Raw genomic sequence first — 22,243 nt, forward strand, 5'->3', positions numbered from 1 at the left:
TTTGATAACATGGGAGAGTATTTCGAGGTCCAAAGATCCCAACGTTCTAAGTATTTTGAGAAGGAGTTACTCCTAATGGCGGCATTATATTCAAATATGCTATGTTGCGTCACTCTTTCTATCAAGTGTATTAAAGTTGGTGGGTCATCACTTTTCCATCTGGAGGCTATGATGAGTTTTGCTGTCAAGAGTATGTGTGAAATTATGTAACGCAGCTGTTTGGGAAAGTCTTCTACGCCTATGGATAAAAGAGCAAGCTGAGGAGTAATGTCAATTCTCATTCCGGTGATATCTGTTATGAGTTGTTTAATTTCTAGCCAGAAGTTTACCAATTTTGGGCAGCTCCAAAATATATGGAATAAAGTACCTGGGTTGTTACAGGCTCTCCAGCAATTTGGTGAGTTTACCGGATTAATACAATGGAGCTTGACTGGGGTCCAATACCACCGAGATAGCATTTTAAAGTAGGCTTCATGAATCTTGGCAGAAGCAGTATTGGAGTACGTAATAGCTAATGTTTTTTTTAGTTTTTGCAAATCTATTTTGAGATTCAATTCTTGTTCCCATGCCCCTACGAATGAGTGGTCAGGAATGTCTGTCTCCTCATTGAGGATTTTATAGAATATGTTTGATTTCCAAAGTTGGGTCTTGTTTGGAGAATTTATAAGGTCTTGTACCATTTGTGGGAGAGAAAGAGTGGGAGAAGAATTTCCAAAATAGTTAGCTATAGATCTCCAACTTGTTCTCTCATCTCTAGGAAGAGAGAACTTGGATTGAAGATAATAGAAAGACGCTAAAGAGTCGTTTTGCATAATATCATCTACATACAGTACTCCCCTATCCAACCACGTCGATAGATTGAGTTTTGGTATTAAAATTTCCAGTACTGTGAGAGGAATATTTTTTATTGGTGTCGGGCTAGTTCGGTCAGGGGATTTATTTACAAGATTTCTCCATGCCAAAATAGCAGCCCTCAGAGCGGGATAGTTTGGAGGAGGCCTGGAGGGTTCAATTGGATGAGCTAGTATTAATGCCGACATTTGTTTTGTTTTAACGATTGATTTTTCTATAAAAGTCCAGGCTGAGATATCTGAGTCTAACAACCATCCCCGTGAAAGTTTAAGTATTGAAGCTAAGTAATAATTATAGAGATTGGGGACTCCAAACCCTCCCATCCCCTTATGCTTTTCCAAAGATATCCTAGATATTCTTGGTTTCTTCCTGTTCCAAATGTACTTCAGCAATTGGGTTTGGAATTTTTGGAACCGGATTTTAGGAATAAAGACAGGAATAGCCCTAATTATATATAAGAACTTGGGAAGGAGAAGCATTTTAAATGCCTCAATTCTGCCTAGCCAGGAGATCTCAAGTTTAGTTAGGCGCAAGTAGTCCTGGTGAAAGGTTTTAAGTAGGTTAGAGAGATTCTCCTGGACTATGTCAGTTGAGGGCTTAGTTATGAAGATTCCCAAATAAGAGATTTTTCTTTCTTCCCAAGTGTATTCAAATTCTTCTTTAAGGTAGGCCAGTAGGGTACAATCTAAATTAAAATCTATGATTTGGGACTTTGATTTATTTACTTTATAAAGGGAGAGGTGGGAAAATTCTTCGATTGATGATGTTACATGTCTCAAAGATTTAAGAGGGTTCGAAATGGTAAGCAAAATATCATCTGCAAACAGGGCTATTTTGATTTGTTCGGTATCAATAGGGATGCCTTTAATGTTAATATTTTCCCTGATCGAGGCCGCAAAGGGCTCAATAAAGAGAGCAAAGAGGATGAGTGAGAGGGGGCACCCCTGTCTAGTGCCATTAGAAAGGCTAAACTTTTGAGAAAGAGTGTTGAGTAGATTCGAGCAGACTGGAGTACATCGATTTAATAGACCTAAAAATGTTCCCGTGAAGGCCGAATTTTTGCAGAGTGCCAAAGAGAAAAGGCCAGTAGACTCTGTCGAAAGCCTTCTCTGCATCTAGCACTAGGAAGACTGATGGTAGTTTTGAGCGTTCAACCAGGGTAATTAGATCTATAGCTCTTCTTGTGGCGTCAGCAGTGGTTCGGCCAGAAATAAATCCAGTCTGGTCGTTATGGATTAATTTACCGATATGTGATTTCAGTCTATCCGCAACCAATTTTGCCAGAATTTTTGTATCAGAATTTAGGAGGGAGATAGGCCTGTAGTTCTTTGTATCTAAGGGGTCTCCTTTATTTTTGGGAATAATAGTGACAATAGCTTCCAACATGTCATGCGGAAGAAATCCCTGCTGAGCAGATTGATTAGATAATCTGGTAAGATAAGGAAGCAGTAAATTGTTAAATGATTTATACAACTCATTTTGGAAGCCGTCTGGGCCCGGCGATTTACCTATTTTAAGCTCTTTAATTATTCCTGAGATTTCTTGGGATGAGTATGGTAGGTTTAAGTCTTGCAGATCTTGATCGTTTAAAGTTGGCACGTTAAGTTTGGTTAAGTAACCATCAATCTCCATGTCAGAGGGCTGGGTTGAGGTAGAGTTTTCTCTTAAATTATATAGTGCTTTATAAAAGTCTGCAAAAGAGTTAACTATATCTTGTGGATGTTTTACTAAACGACCGAAGGGGTCTTTAATCTCATTTATTCTAGACTTCAGTTTACAGTGTTTAACCTTAGCAGCAAATAATTTGGACGGTCTATCAGCGGAGAAGTAGTATTTAGATTTGGTTGTTTGTACCATTTTGCCATATTCACTTGTTAACATTGATTTGAGATTCATTCTAAGTTGGAGGATCTTAGCAGAATAGTCTAGGGAGGGGTTGGAAACTTGTTTTTGTTCCAAACTATGTATATCGTTGACCAAATTTTTTGTTTTGTCTCTATTAGTTTTAGCTAGTTGTGAATTTAATTGAATAAGCTTTCCTCTGAGTACTGCCTTGAAAGCAGACCATAAAGTAAATATCAATATCATTGTCTTTAAAATAGTTTTAGATAGTGCTTTCTAATTCTTTTTTATAAACTGGGTGGTTATAGAGGAAGCTGTTATTTCTCCAAAGCCGTTGCGCGGAGGTATTGCATAGTGTCTCTACCTCAAATACTACCGGGGAGTGGTCAGACCATATTCTGGGGCCTATAGAGATACATTTGAATTTGTGGAGAGAGAAGATATTTGTGAAGACTAAATCTAGTCTGGCATAGGAATTATGAGTACCCGAGAAATGTGTGAACTCCATAGATGACGAGTGGATGCATCTAAAGACATCATACAATCCAGATTTTATTATCCAAGGATCCAAGCATAAAGAGTGTTGCCTTGATTTGTTAGAAGAATCAAGGGAGGGATTACAGACTCTACGCTAGGGACAGGCTGCACCTTAATGGGGAGGGTGCAGCTGTGCTGGGGGAGAAAATGGCTAGAACGTTGGAGGAGTGTTTAAGCTAGGGATTGGGGGGGGAGGGTATTCATTTTACAGGTGGGGATGATAGTGCAGATAGTGACCTGGGCACAAATAAAGAAATTGGGGGTGGGGTTAGAACAGTCAATAAAGTAAGAAGGAATAGAGGTACAGAGAGATACATAAAATGCATGTACACTAATGCCAGAAGCCTCACCAACAAAATGGAGGAATTAGAATTAATTTTGTTGGAAAATAATTATGACATGGTAGGGATATCTGAGACGTGGCTGGACGAGAACCATGACTGGGCAGTTAATTTACAGGGCTATAGTCTGTTCAGAAATGACCGTACAAACAAGCGAGGGGGGGGGGGGGGGGTGTTTATATGTAAAATCATCCTTAAAACCTGTCTTGCGGGAGGATATATGTGAATCTAATGAAAATGTAGAGACCCTGTGGGTGGAGATAAGGGGAGGGGGAAAAAATAATAAATTACTGATAGGGGTTTGTTATGAGTCTCCAAAAATAATGGAAGTAGCGGAGAATATCCTCGTAAAGCAAATAGTTGAAGCAGCGACTCAAGGAGAAGTCATTATTATGGGAGACTTCAACTACCCTGAAATACATTGGGAGACAGAAACATGTAGTTCAAGCAAAGGTAATAGGTTTTGGACAACTATGAGAGACAATTACCTTTCACAACTGGTTCAGGACCCAACAAGAAGGGGGGCACTGCTAGACCTAATATTAACCAACAGGCCAGACCGCATATCAAATGTACGAGTTGGGGGTCACTTGGGTAATAGTGATCACAAAATAATACGTTTTCATGTAACCTTTAATAAGATGTGTAGTAGAGGGGTTACAAGGACACTAAACTTCAGGAAGGCTAATTTCCAGTGGTTGAGAGATGATCTTAGTGCAATAAACTGGGACAATATCCTGAGACATAAAACTACACAAAGCAAATGGGAGACATTTATTAGCATCCTGAATAGGACCTGTGGACAATATATACCCTATGGGAATAAACATGCTAGAAATAGGAGGAAACCACTATGGCTAAATAGAGCTGTAAGGGGCGCAATAAGTGACAAAAAGAAAGCATTTAGAGAACTAAAGCAAGTAGGTAGTGATGAGGCATTAAATAAATATAGAAAATTAAATAAATTATGTAAAAAACAAATCAAGGCAGCAAAGATTGAGGCAGAGAGAATCATTGCCAGAGAAAGTAAAAATAACCCCAAAATATTCTTTAACTACATAAATAGTAAAAAACTAAAAATTGATAGTGTTGGCCCCCTTAAAAATAGTCTGGGTGAAATGGTGGATGAGGATGAGGAAAAAGCCAATATGCTAAATGATTTTTTTTCAACAGTATTTACACAAGAAAATCGCATGACAGAAAACATGATTAGTGATAACAAAAATTCTCCATTAAATATCACTTGCTTAACCCAGCAGGAAGTACGGCGGCGTCTAAAAATCACTAAAGTTGACAAATCCCCGGGCCCAGATGGGATACACCCGCGAGTTACTGCAGGAATTAAGTAATGTCATAGATAGACCATTATTTTTAATCTTTAAAGATTCCATAATAACAGGGTCTGTACCACAGGACTGGCGTATAGCAAATGTGGTGCCAATATTCAAAAAGGGGACAAAAACCGAACTTGGAAATTATAGGCCGGTAAGCTTAACCTCTACTGTGGGTAAAATCCTGGAGGGTTTCCTAAGAGATGCTATACTAGAGTATCTGAAGAAGAATAACCTCATGACACAATATCAACATGGGTTTACGAGGGACCGTTTCTGTCAAACTAATCTGATCAGTTTTTATGAGGAGGCAAGTTCTGGACTGGACCAAGGAAATGCAGTGGATGTTGTGTATATGGATTTTTCAAAAGCTTTTGATACGGTTCCACACAAAAGCTTGATACATAAAATGAGAACAATGGGGATAGGGGAAAATATATGTATGTGGGTTAAGAATTGGCTCAGGGATAGGAAACAAAGGGTGGTTATTAATGGAAAACACTCAGACTGGGTCTCAGTTAACAGTGGGGTACCACAGGGGTCAGTATTGGGCCCCCTTCTTTTTAACATATTTATTAATGACCTTGTAGGGGGCATACAGAGTAATATTTCAATATTTGCAGATGACACTAAACTCTGCAGGGTAATCAATACAGAGGAGGACAATTTTATATTACAGGAGGATCTATGTAAACTAGAAGCTTGGGCTGATAAATGGCAAATGAGCTTTAATGGGGATAAATGTAAGGTAATGCACTTGGGCAGAGGAAATAAAATGTATAATTATATGCTTAATTGTAAAACACTGGGCAAAACTGTAACTGAAAAAGACCTGGGTGTATTGGTGGACGACAAGCTCACGTTTAGTGGCCCGTGTCAGGCAGCTGCTGCAAAGGCAAATAAAATAATGGGATGCATTAAAAGAGGCATAGATGCTCATGAGGAGAACATAATTTTACCTCTATACAAGTCATTAGTGCGACCACACTTAGAATACTGTGTACAGTTCTGGTCTCCGGTGTATAAGAAAGACATAGCTGAACTAGAGAGGGTGCAGAGAAGAGCGACCAAGGTTATTAGAGGACTGGGGGGTCTGCAATACCAAGACAGGTTATTACACTTGGGGTTATTTACTGTGGAAAAAAGAAGGCTTAGGGGTGATCTTATTACTATGTAAAAGTATATGAGGGGACAGTACAAAGACCTGTCTACTGATCTTTTTACTCTGAGGCCTGAGACGGGGACAAGGGGGCATCTTCTACGTCTGGAGGAAAGAAGGTTTAATCATAATCACAGACGCGGATTCTTTACTGTAAAAGCAGTGAGACTATGGAACTCTCTGCCGCATGATGTTGTAATGAGCGATTCACTACTGACATTTAAGAAGGGCATGGATGCCTTTCTTGAAAAGTATAATATTACAGGTTATAAATACTAGATTCCTTGATAGGGCGTTGATCCAGGGAACTAGTCTGATTGCCGTATGGAGTCGGGAAGGAATTTTTTTCCCCAATGTGGAGCTTAGTGTTTGCCACATGGGGTTTTTTTGCCTTCCTCTGGATCAACATGTTAGGCTATGGGTTGAACTAGATGGACTTAGTCTTCCTTCAACCTTAAAAAACTATGTTACTATGATTAGGGACTATATTAAAATCACCAAAAATTATCAATTCACCCCTTGTATGCTGGTCAATTTTTCGCAAAATTCTATTAAGAAAGGTTATTTGTCCACAGTTAGGTACATAGACATTCACTAGGGTAAAAAGTTGGTGATTTAGCTTACAGGTTAAGATTATAAACCTCCCATTTGGGTCATCTATACGAGAAATTTGTTTGAATGTAACAGAATTTTTAATCAAGATGGCAACGCCCCATTTTTTTTTTTTTAATTATTTGCAAGAAATATATTTTGGAAGTCCTTGTGTGAAAATCTAGGTTGATTAGTAGAGGAAAATTTGGTTTCCTGTAAGGCCACTACATCAGCTTTATAATCTTTAATCATCTTCCAGGTATAAAAGCGCCGCTGGGGAGAGTTCAGGCCGTTAACATTGTTGACCAAGAATTTAAGTGACATGACCAAGTTTGTTGAGATAAGAAAAAAGACTCAATTTTAAATGAGAGATTACTGTCATTAGTTTTCCTTTAACCCCTTAAGCCCCGCGGGTGGTTTGCACGTTAATGACCGGGCCAATTTTTACAATTCTGACCACTGTCACTTTATGAGGTAATTACTCTGGAACGCTTCAACAGATCCCCCTGATTCTGAGATTGTTTTTTCGTGACATATTGTACTTCATGATTGCGGAAAAAATTTCTTCGATATCACTTGCGTTTATTTGTGAGAAAAAAACGGAAATTTGGTGAAAATTTTGAAAATTTGAATTTTTAAGCCCTGAAATCAGAGAGATATGTCACACAAAAGAGTTAATAAATAACATTTCCCACATGTCTACTTTACATCAGCACAATTTTGGAACCAAATTTTTTTTTTGTTAGGGAGCTATAAGGGTTAAAAGTTGACCAGCGATTTCTCATTTTTCCAACAAAATTTACAAAACCATTTTTTTAGGGACCACATCACATTTGAAATCACTTGGAGAGGTCTTTAGGACAGAAAATACCCAAAAGTGACACCATTCTAAAAACTGCACCCCTCAAGGTGCTCAAAACCACATTCAAGAACTTTATTAACCCTTCAGGTGCTTCACAGGAATTTTTTGAATGTGGAAGAAAAAAATGAACATTTAACTTTTTTCACCAAAATGTTACTTTAGACCCAATTTTTTTTATTTTCACAGGGGTAACAAGAAAAAATGGACCCCAAAATTTGTTGTGCAATTTCCCCTGGGCACGCAGATACCCAATATTTGGGGAAAAAACACTGTTTGGGCGCACGGCAGGGCTTGGAAGGGAAGGAGCGCCATTTGACTTTTTGATTGTAAAATTTGCTTGAATAATTAGCGGACGCCATGTTGTGTTTGGAGAGCCCCTGTGTGCCCAAACTTTGGAGCTCCCCCACAAGTGACCCCATTTTGGAAACTAGACCCCCCAAGGCACCTTTATAGATGCATAGTGAGCACTTGGAACCCCCAGGTGCTTCACAAATTGATTTGTAAAAATGAAAAAGTGAAAAAAAAAACACTTTTTCATTTTTACGAATCAATTTGTGAAGCACCTAGGGGTTCCAAGTGCTCACTATGCATCTAGATAGGTGCCTTGGGGGGTCTAGTTTCCAAAATGGGGTCACTTGTGGGGGAGCTCCAATGTTTGGGCACACAGGGACTCTCTAAATGCAACATGGTATCCGCTAACAAATTGAATGGAAAATCGGCTCAAATTGTTAGCGGACACCACATTGCGTTTGGAGAGCCCCTCTGTGCCCAAACTTTGGAGCTCCCCCACAAGTGACCCCATTTTGGAAACTAGACCCCCCAAGGCACCTTTATAGATGCATAGTGAGCACTTGGAACCCCCAGGTGCTTCACAAATTGATTCGTAAAAATGAAAAAGTGAAAAAAAAAACACTTTTTCATTTTTATGAATCAATTTGAGAAGCACCTGGGGTTCCAAGTGCTCACTATGAATCTAGATAGGTGCCTTGGGGGGTGTAGTTTCCAAAATGGGGTCACTTGTGGGGGAGCTCCAATGTTTGGGCACACAGGGACTCTCCAAATGCAACATGATATCCGCTAACAAATTGAGCCGACAATTTGTTAGCGGATATCATGTTGCATTTGGAGAGTCCCTGTGTGCCCAAACATTGGAGCTCCCCCACAAGTGACCCCATTTTGGAAACTAGACCCCCCAAGGCACCTATCTAGATTCATAGTGAGCACTTGGAACCCCAGGTGCTTCACAAATTGATTCATAAAAATGAAAAAGTGTTTTTTTTTTCACTTTTTCATTTTTACGAATCAATTTGTGAAGCACCTGGGGGTTCCAAGTGCTCACTATGCATCTAGATAGGTGCCTTGGGGGGTCTAGTTTCCAAAATGGGGTCACTTGTGGGGGAGCTCCAATGTTTGGGCACACAGGGGCTCTCCAAACGCAACATGGCGTCCGCTAACAATTTGAGCCGATTTTCCATTCAATTTGTTAGCGGACACCATGTCGCGTTTGGAGAGCCCGTGATGTGCCTAAACAGTGGAGCTCCCCACAAGTGTCCCCATTTTGGAAACTATACCCCTCAAGGATTTTATTAAGGTGTATAGTGAACATTTTGAACCCAGAGGTACGGCACAGAATTTGTTTACATTAGGTCATCATATTGAATAAGTTGTCATTATTCTTGAGCGCAAGTGCTCGCTACTTGAGTTTGCATCGGGTACTCAGGTATGCACCATGTACAGCGTGTGCTCGAGTGACATGCTCGAGTTCCTGCTCCGCATGTTTCACGGTTATTAGACACCCAAAAAAAAACATGCGGGGATCGCTCGTGCATGGCAGGCAATCCCCGTAAAGTTTTTTGGCCGTGAAGCATATGGGGCAGAGACTCGAGCATGTCACTCAAATACCCACGATACTCAATGCATACCAGAGCACCCGATGCAAACTCAAGTAGCGAGCACTTGCTCTCAACACTAGTCGCCATATCGTCATCTTTTTTTCTTACTTTTGAAAAAAATCCCAACCCCAGCCCTAACCCTAGCACAACCCTAGCCCCAGCACAACCCTAGCCCCAGCACAACCCTAGCCCCAGCACAACCCTAGCCCCAGCACAACCCTAGCCCCAGCACAACCCTAGCCCCAGCACAACCCTAGCCCCAGCACAACCCTAGCCCCAGCACAACCCTAGCCCCAGCACAACCCTAGCCCCAGCACAACCCTAGCCCCAGCACAGCCCTAGCCCCAAACCCAGCCCTAACCCTAGCCCAATCCTAACCCAAGAGTTTATTTTTGACGCCGTTCCTTGTGCGGTATAAGTGATTAGACGACTTTATTCTTCGGGTCGGTGTGATTACAGCAAAGCCAGAATCATATGGGGTTTTTATGACTGACAGCTGTCACACACTAAAAGACGCATTTTTTGTAAAATCTAGTTTTTGCATCGCCATATTTTGAGAGCTATAATTTTTCCAGATTTTGGCAGACAGTCATGTGACAGCTCGTTTTTTGCGGGATGACTTGACGTTGTTATTGGTGCCATTTTCAGGCACGTGACATTTTTTGATCGCTTTCTATTCCGATTTTTTGGAGGCAGAATAAACAAAAACCAACAATTCAGGAATTGTTTTTTTTTTTTTTTTTAATTCTGTTCCGCGTGTGGTAAAATTGATGAGGTATCTTTATTCTTCGGGTCAGTACGTTTACAGCGGTACCACATTTGTATCATTTTTCTATGTTTTGGCGCTTATACACAATAAAAGCTATTTTATAGAAAAAAATATTTTTTAGCATCGCTTTATTCTGAGAGCTATAACTTTTTTATTTTTCGGCTGATGGAGCTGTATGGCGGCTTGTTTTTTGCGGGACGAGATGACGTTTTCAGCGGTATCATTTTTATTTATATGCGTCTTTTTGATCGCGTGTTATTCCACTTTTTGTTTGGCGGTATGGTGATAAAGCATTGTTTTTTGCTTCGTTTTTTTTTTTTTTTTTTTTACCGTGTTCACTGAAGTGGTTAACTAGTGGGACAGTTTTATAGGTCAGGTTGTTCCGGACGCGGCGATACCAAATATGTGTACTTTTATTGTTTTTTTTGTTTTTTTTTTATAATAATATTTATTGATGGGTACATTATATTTTTATTTTTGGTGGATTATTTTTTTTTTTTTTTTTTTTTTTTATATTTTTGCAAATTTTTTTTTTTTTTTTTTTCCACTTTCAGACAGTTTATACACTTTATTACTTTGTCCCACTCTGGGACTTTCACTTTTTTTTCTCTGATCGCCTGCATGGCACAGGAATGCAGCACCATCCCTATGCCATGCAAGCTGTCAGAAATGCACAGTGTGAAGATTGCTTGGAGATGCACTGCGCATGTCCAAGCAATCTTCCTGCTGTCTGGTGACCCGGATGTTGTGATGACGACATCGGGTCGTCATGGCAACACCCGGTAAGCCTTTGCAGACTGCGCTGGAAGCCGGAAGAGGAGGTGAGTATCGGCGATCACCTCCCCTTGCCCCCGCAATGCCGCGATCGACTTCGATCGCAGCATCGCAGGGGTTAATGTGCTGGGAGCGGTGCAGGACCGCTCCCTGCACATAGTACCGGGTGTCAGCTGTGACAATCAGCTGACACCCGGCGGCGATCGTGCCCGCACAGCCTGTGTGCGCGCGCGATCGCCATGATGTACTAATACGGGTCTGGCTCTTGAGTCCCAGGGCACAGAATCGTATTAGTACGTCAGATGTTATTAAGGGGTTAAACATAAGTAAAGAATGAAAGAATAACAAGGAATATTTAAATTTTACCTAACGTCAAACTATACTGAATTGTACTAAACAAGTAGAGAAAACTTAGTCTCAGATCAAGTCCGAGTCTATCAAATTACTCTGTGGAAACCCAACAAGGAGGGAATAAATTTCGATGGATACCTCCTATATGGAGCTAAAGTTTCGGCAGATTGCATCAGCCTAATGATAGATATAGTTCATCAGGTGATGATCCCCAGATCCCCAAGAATTTTTTTCCCATTTTCAGTATCCAAGACACCATAGTTCTTCCCATGATAGAAGAAAAGAACTTTTGTGGGATTAAATCCCCATTTGTACTGAATCTGACTATTACGTAGGGCATCAGTAATTTTTATAAATTTTTTGCGCTGCGTCATAGTTTCCCTAGACAAGTCCGCAAATATCTTAACAGAGTTATAAGGTTTTGGGAGGGACCCCTTGCGGCGAAGGTACTCCATTAGTTGGTCTTTCGTGTGATAAAAGTGGAATTTAGCAATGATGTCTCTGGGTGTTTCGGGTTGGAGATGCTTGGGCTTTGGAAGACGATGTACTCTCACCAGGGTCAGATCCAAGTCAGACAAGGATGGGATAGCTGCCCTTACCAAATCCTTAATGTAGGGAGCCAACTGTTTCTGGTATGGCTCTAAACTTCAGATTCAGCCTTCTATTACAATCCTCCAAGTCGGTAAGTTTATTCTTAACACCCTGTAACTCTTCTCTAAGATGACGGTTTTCCCTCTCTAATTTATTACTCATTTCTCCCAAGTCAAAAATTTCAGACTCATTTTTATCTGTCCTAAGATTAACCGAGTCAATAGATTTTTGGAGTTTATCATAACGAGAGTCAAAGTCAATACGAAGGGATGCAAAGATGCCCTTAAAGAAAGTCTGATCTATCGGTTGGGACCAATCAAATTTGAGAAGGGGGTCGCAGTTGTCCGATTTGTTAGGACTTTCCGTCCTCATCCTCTGCTTGGCTGGGCCAGTAATAGGAGATGAATCCTCCTCTGAATCAGAGGTTTCCCTTGTAATTGGAATGTTAGATGTTAATTCTTTTCTTTTGTCTCTCCTCTGCTGTGGAGGATCAACCACCAAAGCCGTGGAGTCGTCTAACTTCGGATTTTGGGAACATGACCACGAGTCATTATCAGTATTTTTTTGTGGGGGATCTGGAACGATCCCTCTGTGAGGATCCTGACTGAACAACGTCTTTACCCATGAGTTTTGCTTTTTCTGGTCTCAACTTATGGGACGCCATGGTCCTAAGGAGTACTACCAGGTATTATTATTGATGTAGACCAGTACGTCACTAACTAATGTGTGTGGAGAGAGTATCTATCCTAGCAGTAGACAAAGAGAAAGGGAGAATTACTAGCACCAGGCAGAGGCAGGATATCAAGTTGTGGGAGCAATGAGAGAAAATATCACAATGACAGTGAATACTTAGAGAAAGGGAGGAAAAGAGGAGAGTCAAGGAAAGTCAAGAAAGAAGGGAATGAACACCTGTGAAAAGATCTTAAAATTGCTGTTGGGAGAAGACGCCTTCAAATAGGAGAGACTTGGAGCAGTTTGCAAAAGAAGAGTGGTCCAAAATACCAGGTGAGAGGTGTAAGAAGCTCATTGATGGTTATAGGAAGCAAAATATTAAGTTGAGGGTGCCAACAATTTTGTCCGCCCCATTTTGGGAGTTTTGTGTGACATGATGTCCAATTTGCTTTTTTCTCTGTTTTTTTTTTGTGTTGTTCAAATACACACAAAGGAAATAAACATAAGTATAACAAAATATGGGTAATTGTAATAATTTTCTGGGAGAAATAATTTATTTTCTGGAACAATTTCAAGGGTGCCAACACTTTTGGCCATGACCAAGTCTACGGGTTGTGGCCATCTTGAAGAATTAATATCTCATGCATATAAAGAAAAAACTTGAAGAAAAATCTTAACACGTTATACACTGGTAAAGTTATAAAAAAAAATAAAAAATATATAACAAATCTAAAAATTATATTTTAACCATTCCCTTTGATACTGTAAAAAAAAAAACTAGCTCTGACACTGTATTAAGTAAAAAAAAATAAAATAAAAGTTCACAAATTGTTTAAAAAGAAAAAAAAAAGTGTCTTTAACAAGCCGGAAAAAAAAAAAAAAAACCCACTGAAAGGATTACAGTATAACTCCCGATCCAGATCTGTAATGCGTGTTCCTTATAGGATCACCTGTAGATCTAATGGATCTGGCTTCATCATGTTTGAACATAGTGCCATCTGGTGGCAAATTCCATTAGCACAGTGTAAAGATTTGGAAGTATCAGTGTGGTAAAAAAGTACTAATTTGATGAAAAATTACGCCATATATTTGGTCTGGCATTTATGCCAGATCAGAGCTCTGCAATTTATTTTTTGAATTTTTAATTTTACTATTTTTAATTATTTTTTGTATACATTTATTTTTATTGTAGCCACTTGCTGACCAGACATAGTGACCAAATCATCTGTCTCCTCCACTTACCTGCAGTGGATATATTGACAGAATTACTGGGGTCGCTGATGTAATCTCCAGCAAACGCCACCAGACGGAACTCGTACATGGCGTCCTGGAAAACAAGGAAACTTTATTTTACTTTGGGACTGAATTTTTCAGTCAGATGAGTAATTGAAGGGGGCACCATGTCATTGCGATGCCGGGGACCAAGAGGTTTGGCGTCAGCTCGGTGTAGACATAATTATCTGAAGAAGTATTGACGACACCTGGACCCCTAGAGTAAAAGACCTTATGGACAGGGCCGTAGTATGGATTCCATGATGCACCGCCACATCAATCCAAAGGAATAAAAAATGGCATACTCTATCGAATGGCACACTAAGGAGAGGCTTCCTCCCAGAGATTCCCTTCTAGAGCAATGGCCCTCAACTTGCAGACCGTGGGCACCAGCTCTCTGGACCCGGCAGACCTGTTGTCATAGATGAATTGATAAGAGGGCTATTACTCATCCAATGGCTCTAGCACACACATGTCAAACTCTGGGGTTCAGCTGAAAGCAATGAGGAAAGAGGGAAGCCATCCGCTCGCTCCGCCATCATTCTTACTCTGCGTCTGAGGTCTTAGTGCAGCGGGCGGGATGAGGTCACTACAACACGCCCGCTGTGCCGAGATGTGCAGAGGTTTACAGCGCTCCCTGACGAGACCTGAGCAGCGGGGCACCAGGGAGAGGGGTTTTTGTTTTTTTAAATAAGTAGGGCCATTATTCTGTATGGAGCACTATGTGGGGCCCATTATTCTGTATGGAGGACTATGTGGGGCCCATTATTCTGTATGGAGGACTATGTGGGGCCCATTATTCTGTATGGAGGACTATGTGGGGCCCATTATTCTGTATGGAGCACTATGTGGGGCCTATTATTCTGTATGGAGCACTATGTGGGGCCATTATTCTGTATGGAGCACTATGTGGGGCCCATTATTCTGTATGGAGCACTATGCGGGGCCCATTATACTGGATGGAGCACTATGTGGGGCCATTATTCTGTATGGAGGACTATGTGGGGCCATTATACTGTATGAAGGACTATGTTGGGCCATTATTCTGTATGGAGGACTATGTGGGGTCATTATACTGTATGGAGGACTATGTTGGGCCCATTATACTGGATGGAGGACTATGTGGGGCCATTTTACTGTATGGAGGACTATGTGGGGCCCATTATACTGTATGGAGGACTATGTGGGGCCATTATTCTGTATGGAGGACTATGTGGGGCCATTATACTGTATGAAGGACTATGTTGGGCCCATTATACTGTATGAAGGACTATGTGGGGCCATTATTCTGTATGGAGGACTATGTGAGGCCATTATACTGTATGAAGGACTATGTTGGGCCCATTATACTGTATGGAGGACTATGTGGTGCCCATTATTCTGTATGGAGGACTATGTGGGCCCATTATACTGTATGGAGGACTATGTTGGGCCCATTATACTGTATGAAGGACTATGTGGGGCCCATTATACTGTATGGAGGACTATGTGGGGCTCATTATACTGTATGGAGGACTATGTGGGGCCCATTATACTGTATGGAGGACTATGTGGGGCCTATTATACTGTATGGGGGACTATGTGGGGCCCATTATTCTGTATGGAGGACTATGTGGGGCCTATTATACTGTATGGGGGACTATGTGGGGCCCATTATACGGTGTGGGGGACTATGTGGGGCCATTATACTGTATGGGGGACTATGGGGGCCCATTATACTGTATGGAGGACTATATCGGCCCATTATACTGTATGGAGGACTATATCGGCCCATTATACTGTATGGATGACTATGTGGGGCCCATTATACTGTATGGAGGACTATGTGGGGCCTATTATACTGTATGGAGGACTATGTGGGGCTATAATACTCTATGGCAGGCAATGCAGAGCCCATTATAATGTATGGGGGACTATGTGGGGCCCATTATAATGTATGGGGGACTATGTGGGGCCCATTATAATGTATGGAGGACTATGTGGGCACATTATACTTTATGAAGTACTATGTGGGGCCCATTATACAATGTGGGGAGACTATGCGGGGCCATTATACTGTATGGAGGACTATGTGGGGCCCATTATACTGTATGGAGGACTATGTGGGGCCTATTACACTATATGAAGGACTACTGGGTCTCTTATACTCTATGGTAGGCAATGCAGGGCCCATTATACTGTATGGAGGAGTATGGGGGCCATTATGCTGTATGAAGGACTATGTGGGGCCTATTATACTGTATGGGGAACTATGTGGGACCATTATACTGTGTGGGGGGACTATGTGGGGCAATTATACTATATGGGGGACTATGGGGACCCATTATACTGTATGGAGGACTATGTTGGCCCATTATACTGTATGGAGTACTATGTGTGCCCATTATACTGTATGGTAGGCAATGCAGGGCCCATTATACTGTATAGAGGACTATGCGGGCCCATTATACTGTATGGAGGACTATGGGGGCCCATTATACTGTATGGAGGACAATGGGGGCCCATTATACTGTATGGAGGACTATATGGGCCCATTATACTGTCTGGAGGACTATGTGGGGCCTATTATACTGTATGGAGGATTATGTGGGGCTATTATACTGTATGGAGGACTATGTGGGGCTATTATACTGTATGGAGGACTATGTGGGGCCTATTATACTGTATGGAGGACTATCTGGAGCTATTATACTCTATGGTAGTCAATGCAGAGCCCATTATACTGTATGGGGGACTATGTGGGGCCCATTATACTGTATGGAGGACTATGTGGGCCCATTATACTGTAAGTAGGACTATGTGGGCCCATTATACTGTATGGAGGACTATGTGGGCCCATTATACTGTATGGAGGACTATGTGGGGCCTATTATACTGTATGGAGGACAATGTGGGGCCCATTATACTGTGTGGGGGGACTATGCGGGGCCATTATACTGTGTGGGGGACTATGCGGGGCCATTATACTGTATGGGGGACTATGCGGGGCCATTATACTGTATGGGGGACTATGTGGGGCCCATTATACTGTATGGAGGAGTATGGGGGCCCATTATACTGTATGGAGGACTATGGGGGCCCATCATACTGTATGGAGGACTATGTGGGCCCATTATACTGCATGGAGGAGTATGTGGGGCCCATTATACTGTATGGAGGACTATGTGAGGCCTATTATACTGTATGAAGGACTATGTGAGGCCTATTATACTGTATGAAGGACTATCTGGGGCTATTATAATCTATGGTAGGCAATGCAGGGTCCATTATAATGCATGGAGGACTATGTGGGGCCTATTATACTGTATGGAGGACTATGTGGGGCCCATTATACTGTATGGTAGGCAATGCAGGGCCCATTATACTGTATGGAGGAGTATGGGGGCCATTATACTGTATGAAGGACTATGTGGGGCCTATTATACTGTATGGGGGACTATGTGGGGCCATTATACTGTGTGGGGGGACTATGCAGGGCCATTATACTGTATGGGGGACTATGCGGGCCCATTATACTGCATGGAGGACTATGTGGGGCCATTATACTGCATGAAGGACTATGTGGGCCCATTATACTGTATGGTAGGCAATGCAGGGCCCATTATAGTGTATGGAGGACTATGTGAGGCCCATTATACTGTATGGATGACTATGTGAGGCCCATTATACTGTATGGAGGACTATGTGGGGCCCATTATACTGTATGGAGGACTATGTGGGGTCCATTATACTGTATGGGGGACTATGTGGGGCCCATTATACTGTATGGGGGGACTATGTGGGGCCCATTATACTGTATGGGGGACTATGTGGGGCCCATTATACTGTATGGGGGACTATGTGGGGCCCATTATACTGTATGGGGGACTATGTGGGGCCATTATACTGTATGGGGGACTGTGCGGGCCGATTATACTGTACTGTATGGAGGACTATGTGGGGCCCATTATACTGTATGGAGGACTATGTGGGGCCCATTTTACTGTATGGAGGACTATGTGGGGCCTATTATACTGTATGGAGGACTATGTGGGGCCTATTATACTGTACTGTATGGAGGGCTATGTGGGGCCCATTATACTGTATGGAGGACTATGTGGGGCCTATTATACTGTACTGTATGGAGGGCTATGTGGGGCCCATTATACTGTATGGAGGACTATGTGGGGCCATTATACTGTATGGAGGAGTATGTGGGGCCATTATACTGTATGGAAGACAATTCAAGGCCCATTACACTGTATGTAGGAATATGTGTGGTCCACTATACCTTATGGAGGGCTGTGGGGGATCACAGTTGGGAAATCATATTATGATGGGGTCACCGTACTTTGCCGATGGTTTTAGGAGGGGGTTCAGTAGGGTCATCATACTGTGCATTTGGAGGAATTCACTGTGGGGGTATCATAGTATATTTAGGGGCACTTTTCTTGGCATCTTACTTTATTATCTGTATTATGCATTAATTCAAGGTTTTTATCCTTTGTTATTACATATTTAAATCAGGACATTGGGCCACATGTTTTACTGCTGTTACATAGCATATATTAATCCAGTATGTCCCATTTGTGATTATCTGTTTATTTTATTCTAATATTTATTAATTAAAATGTATACTTTGTTCATGGGACAATTGTAGACATGTGTTTAATAAATATCAAGGTAGGCCCACAACCTTGTCCAAGCTTTTAATTTTGACCCTCTATGTATCGGAGTTTGACATCCCTACGGATGTATGGTCAGTCCTGGCCATGGCCATCATCAGGATGTTTGTAACGGTATCTGGGTGTGGACACTGGAACGGAAAGAAACATTTTTCTTTTTTTTTGTCCTCTTTGGAACTGAATCATTTTTGAGGTCTCGGGTCTGAATTAACTGGAGGGAATCTGGTCTGAGGTCTGAATTTAGTAGAGGAGGTCTGGTCCAGGATCTGAATTTAGTAGCGCAGGTTTAGTCCAGGATCTGAATTTAGTAGCGGAGGTCTGGTCCAGGATCGGAATTTAGTAGCGGAGGTCTGGTCCAAAGTCTGAATTTAGTGGAGGAGGTCTGGTCCAAAGTCTGAATTTAGTGGAGAAGGTCTGGTCCAAAGTCTGAATTTAGTGGAGGAGGTCTGGTCCAAAGTCTGAATTTAGTGGAGGAGGTCTGGTCCAAAGTCTGAATTTAGTGGAGGAGGTCTGGTCCAAAGTCTGAATTTAGTAGAGTAGGTCTGGTCCAAAGTCTGAATTTAGTAGAGGAGGTCTGGTCCAGGGTCTGAATTAAGTAAAAAGGGTCTGATCCTTAATAAATTGGTATCCCTATTGGAAGAAGTTATGCTTATCGGCAGAATACCACCAGAACAAGGTGCTTTTATCTTCATTACACCCGAGCCGCAGTGAAACTGACGCTCCAGCCATTCTTTATGTGCACTTTATTCTGTCAGTCCCATAAGGAATGAATGGCTTAGTGGTATTATAGTGGGGATAAATGTGCACTATTCCAGCCATGGTTGACAGTCCTAGTGGTTTGTCCCCACCAATATGATTGTTATCACCTGTGTTGTGGATAGATGATCATCGCTGCTGGTAAACGATGTTATAAATCCAGGTTTACACAAGTGGTGGTTGTGGTTTCTTTATTTAATCAACGCATTTCAAAGTACTACAGACTTCTTCATCAGGACAAAAAACATTTGTTTTTTTGTCCCGATGAAGAAGTCTCTAGTAATGTAGTAGAAGAATTCTGTAGTCTGTAGTATATCAGGTTTTTTGTCCTGATGAAGAAGTCTGTAGTACTGTAGTAGAAGAAGTCTATAGTACATCAGGTTTTTTGCCCTAATGAAGAAGTCTATAGTACTGTAGTAGAAGAAGTCTACAGTACATCAGGTTTTTTGTCCTGATGAAGGAGGCTGTAGTACTGTAGTAGAAGAAGTCTGTAGTACATCAGGTTTTTTTGTCCTGATGAAGGAGGCTGTAGTACTGTAGTAGAAGTCTGTAGTACATCAGGTTTTTTTGTCCTGATGAAGGAGGCTGTAGTACTGTAGTAGAAGTCTGTAGTACATCAGGTTTTTTGTCCTGATGAAGAAAGCTGTAGTACTTTGAAACGCAATGACTAAACAAACAAACCGCAAATACAACTTGTGTAGACCTGGATTTATCACATCATTTACCACCAGTGCGTATCATCCACAAATCTTCCTTTCCTGTGTTTCTTAGTCTGAGGACCCATTGAACATGCAGCAGATGGATTTATATGCCATAAATATGCTGTGTATACACAATTAATATCAGTTCAGCATAACCTCATTACCATTTTTTATATTTTCTCTCGTATAAGACCCTATTGTGCTGTTTTTGTTCCCTAGTCTTTCCTAGAGGATAGATGATGACTTCTTCCTACTGGCATACCCCTTTAAGTAGAGTGGGTATGATCTGATATCTGAATTAAGTAGTGGGATGTCTAAAATGGGGTTTTCAGTATTGATCATATTGACATAATTGTCCATGTGTCTATGGTCCACTTCTAATGATATAAGAGCTTCACCGGAAATGGTGGCTCTCCACCCGTTTCTCACCTTGACCAGTCCAGGAACGAGCAGCTGACTCTGTGTTGTAGGTATGGCATCATCCAGCAGCTCCCAGTCTCCTTCATCGCGCCGGCACTCCAAGCCATAGCCACGCAGAGGATACAAGGATCGCAGAGGAGGTGCCCAAGTCAGCAGCACTCCGCGGGATGTCTCGTTGGCAGTCAGGAAGCGAGGAGGGGTGAGAGTATCTCTAGAGTCTGTGGTGGGTATAGGAGGAGGCAATGTGGTGGGTGGGACACCTGAGAGGCCAAAACAGTAGTGAGTATTGAAGACAGAAGGAGATTAGAAGCTGTGATATGGAAAGAAGGGAGACCACTTGCAACAAGGAAAGAGGAAGGTAGACAGAGGAGCAGCAGAGGTTTCTTCTCTCTACGGTATACTCACTGAGAGGAGAGGCGGTCACGATCTCACTGAAAGGGCCGCTCCCCAGCTTATTCTGAGACAAAACACTGAACTGGTAGGGACTGTCAGCCTGAAGATTCTCCACCACCAAGGAGCTGGCTCCGACCGGCGCCGAGAGGGAGATCCATTCATGGTGTCCGTGTGACACCCGCTTTACCCTGACAGCAGCACAAGAGACATCCGACAATGATTAAGGACAGCTCGATACAAGAACAAGGAGACCACTGCTGCTCAGCGGATTCAACTCGATTGCTGCCTGTTCTTAATTGTATCACATTGAACAGTTTGATCTGCAAGCAGCAGTTTATAGAGCTGGAGGAGCAGAGAAGATTGATCAATAACTGGTGGGGAAAGGTTTAGTAGAAATTGTATTTTATTGATAAATATGGGCGTAGGAGTCCAGTGGGCGGTTCTACACAGTAATTGACATACATTCTTGCATAAATCTGCATATGAGAGTCACATGTAAGACCGCCCACTGGACTACTGAACAAGTTACGCTGTTTTTGCCCCCCAAATCTATACATCAATCTAATCTACTGCCGACCTTCGCAAGCAGCAGTCATTCTGCGACAGAGTCCTTCTCACACTTTAATCTTAACCAGATTTTTGAAAGCAATTCAGGCGGGGTTCCCCTTAAAAAGGATTTGTCATCAGACATGATCATATATTAAAGGGGGTTCTTTAGGATGATAAAATTAGAGGACATGGAAAGTGGTACCTACATCTTAAGATTATTTTACTCTTATTAGTTATTTTATGGCAAGTGAGTGTAAAACTAAGATTTTTAACACTTTACTCTAATTTTGAATCGACAAAGAAACCCCTTTAATACGTTAACAAAAACATTTGGGGGACCAGTTTTCACAGTAGAGGCACAAATTTACAGCCAGTGGGACTTACCAAAAATCTAAACCATTGTAAAAATTGGCAAATTTTTTTTTTTATCTAAAAGAGCAATAAAATAATTTTTTTCAATAAAAAAAATTGAAAAAAATCTGTACAAATTGAAATACATTTTTAAATATTGGCAAACTATTTTTTTTTAAGAACATTAATTTTCCAGCTATCTTCCCGTTTTTGTCCACGACTTCACCTCTGCTGTGTAAATAGTCCCGTATCTACGTTCACCACACAGACTACTTGGTTAGCTTAGAACTGAGCTAGAGAGATGAATCTACTTTACACAAAAAAAAGTTTACAAAAAATATATATATATATTTGTCACATTTATAAAAGTACAGTAAAAGTAACCTCTACTAACCACAAATTGATTTACGATCTCTATACTATATTTCTCAGTGGCCACTAGCATGGCTGCCACCATCGTTCCCACCAGGGTTGTCACCTAGACTCATGGCGAAAAAAATTGGAGTCTAAGAAAACTCAGATGCCAACAGTACCAATTTCTCTGTGACAATCCTGGCAAATTTCGTCAAGTTC

General features: G+C 41.5%; 1 protein-coding gene across 6 annotated transcripts in view; it reads right to left on the bottom strand.

The window, feature by feature from the left end:
• The window catches only part of IGSF9 (immunoglobulin superfamily member 9), a 143,505-nt gene that overhangs the window by 64,578 nt on the left and 56,684 nt on the right, over window positions 1–22,243 (bottom strand). For 5 of the 6 annotated variants that reach the window (XM_073639367.1, XM_073639363.1, XM_073639364.1 and 2 more), the window contains 3 exons: window positions 20,783–20,958; window positions 20,387–20,637; window positions 13,807–13,891 (listed from right to left, as the gene is read on the bottom strand). In XM_073639367.1, coding sequence (XP_073495468.1) covers window positions 13,807–13,891; window positions 20,387–20,637; window positions 20,783–20,958 — 512 coding nt within the window. The remainder of the gene's footprint in view (window positions 1–13,806; window positions 13,892–20,386; window positions 20,638–20,782; window positions 20,959–22,243) is intronic. The other variant, XM_073639365.1, reaches the window with a different exon arrangement.

The sequence above is a fragment of the Phyllobates terribilis genome, unplaced genomic scaffold, assembly GCF_046119375.1.
Source record: "Phyllobates terribilis strain yellow unplaced genomic scaffold, ASM4611937v1 Scaffold_7__3_contigs__length_470593459, whole genome shotgun sequence".
NCBI lineage: Eukaryota > Metazoa > Chordata > Amphibia > Anura > Dendrobatidae > Phyllobates > Phyllobates terribilis.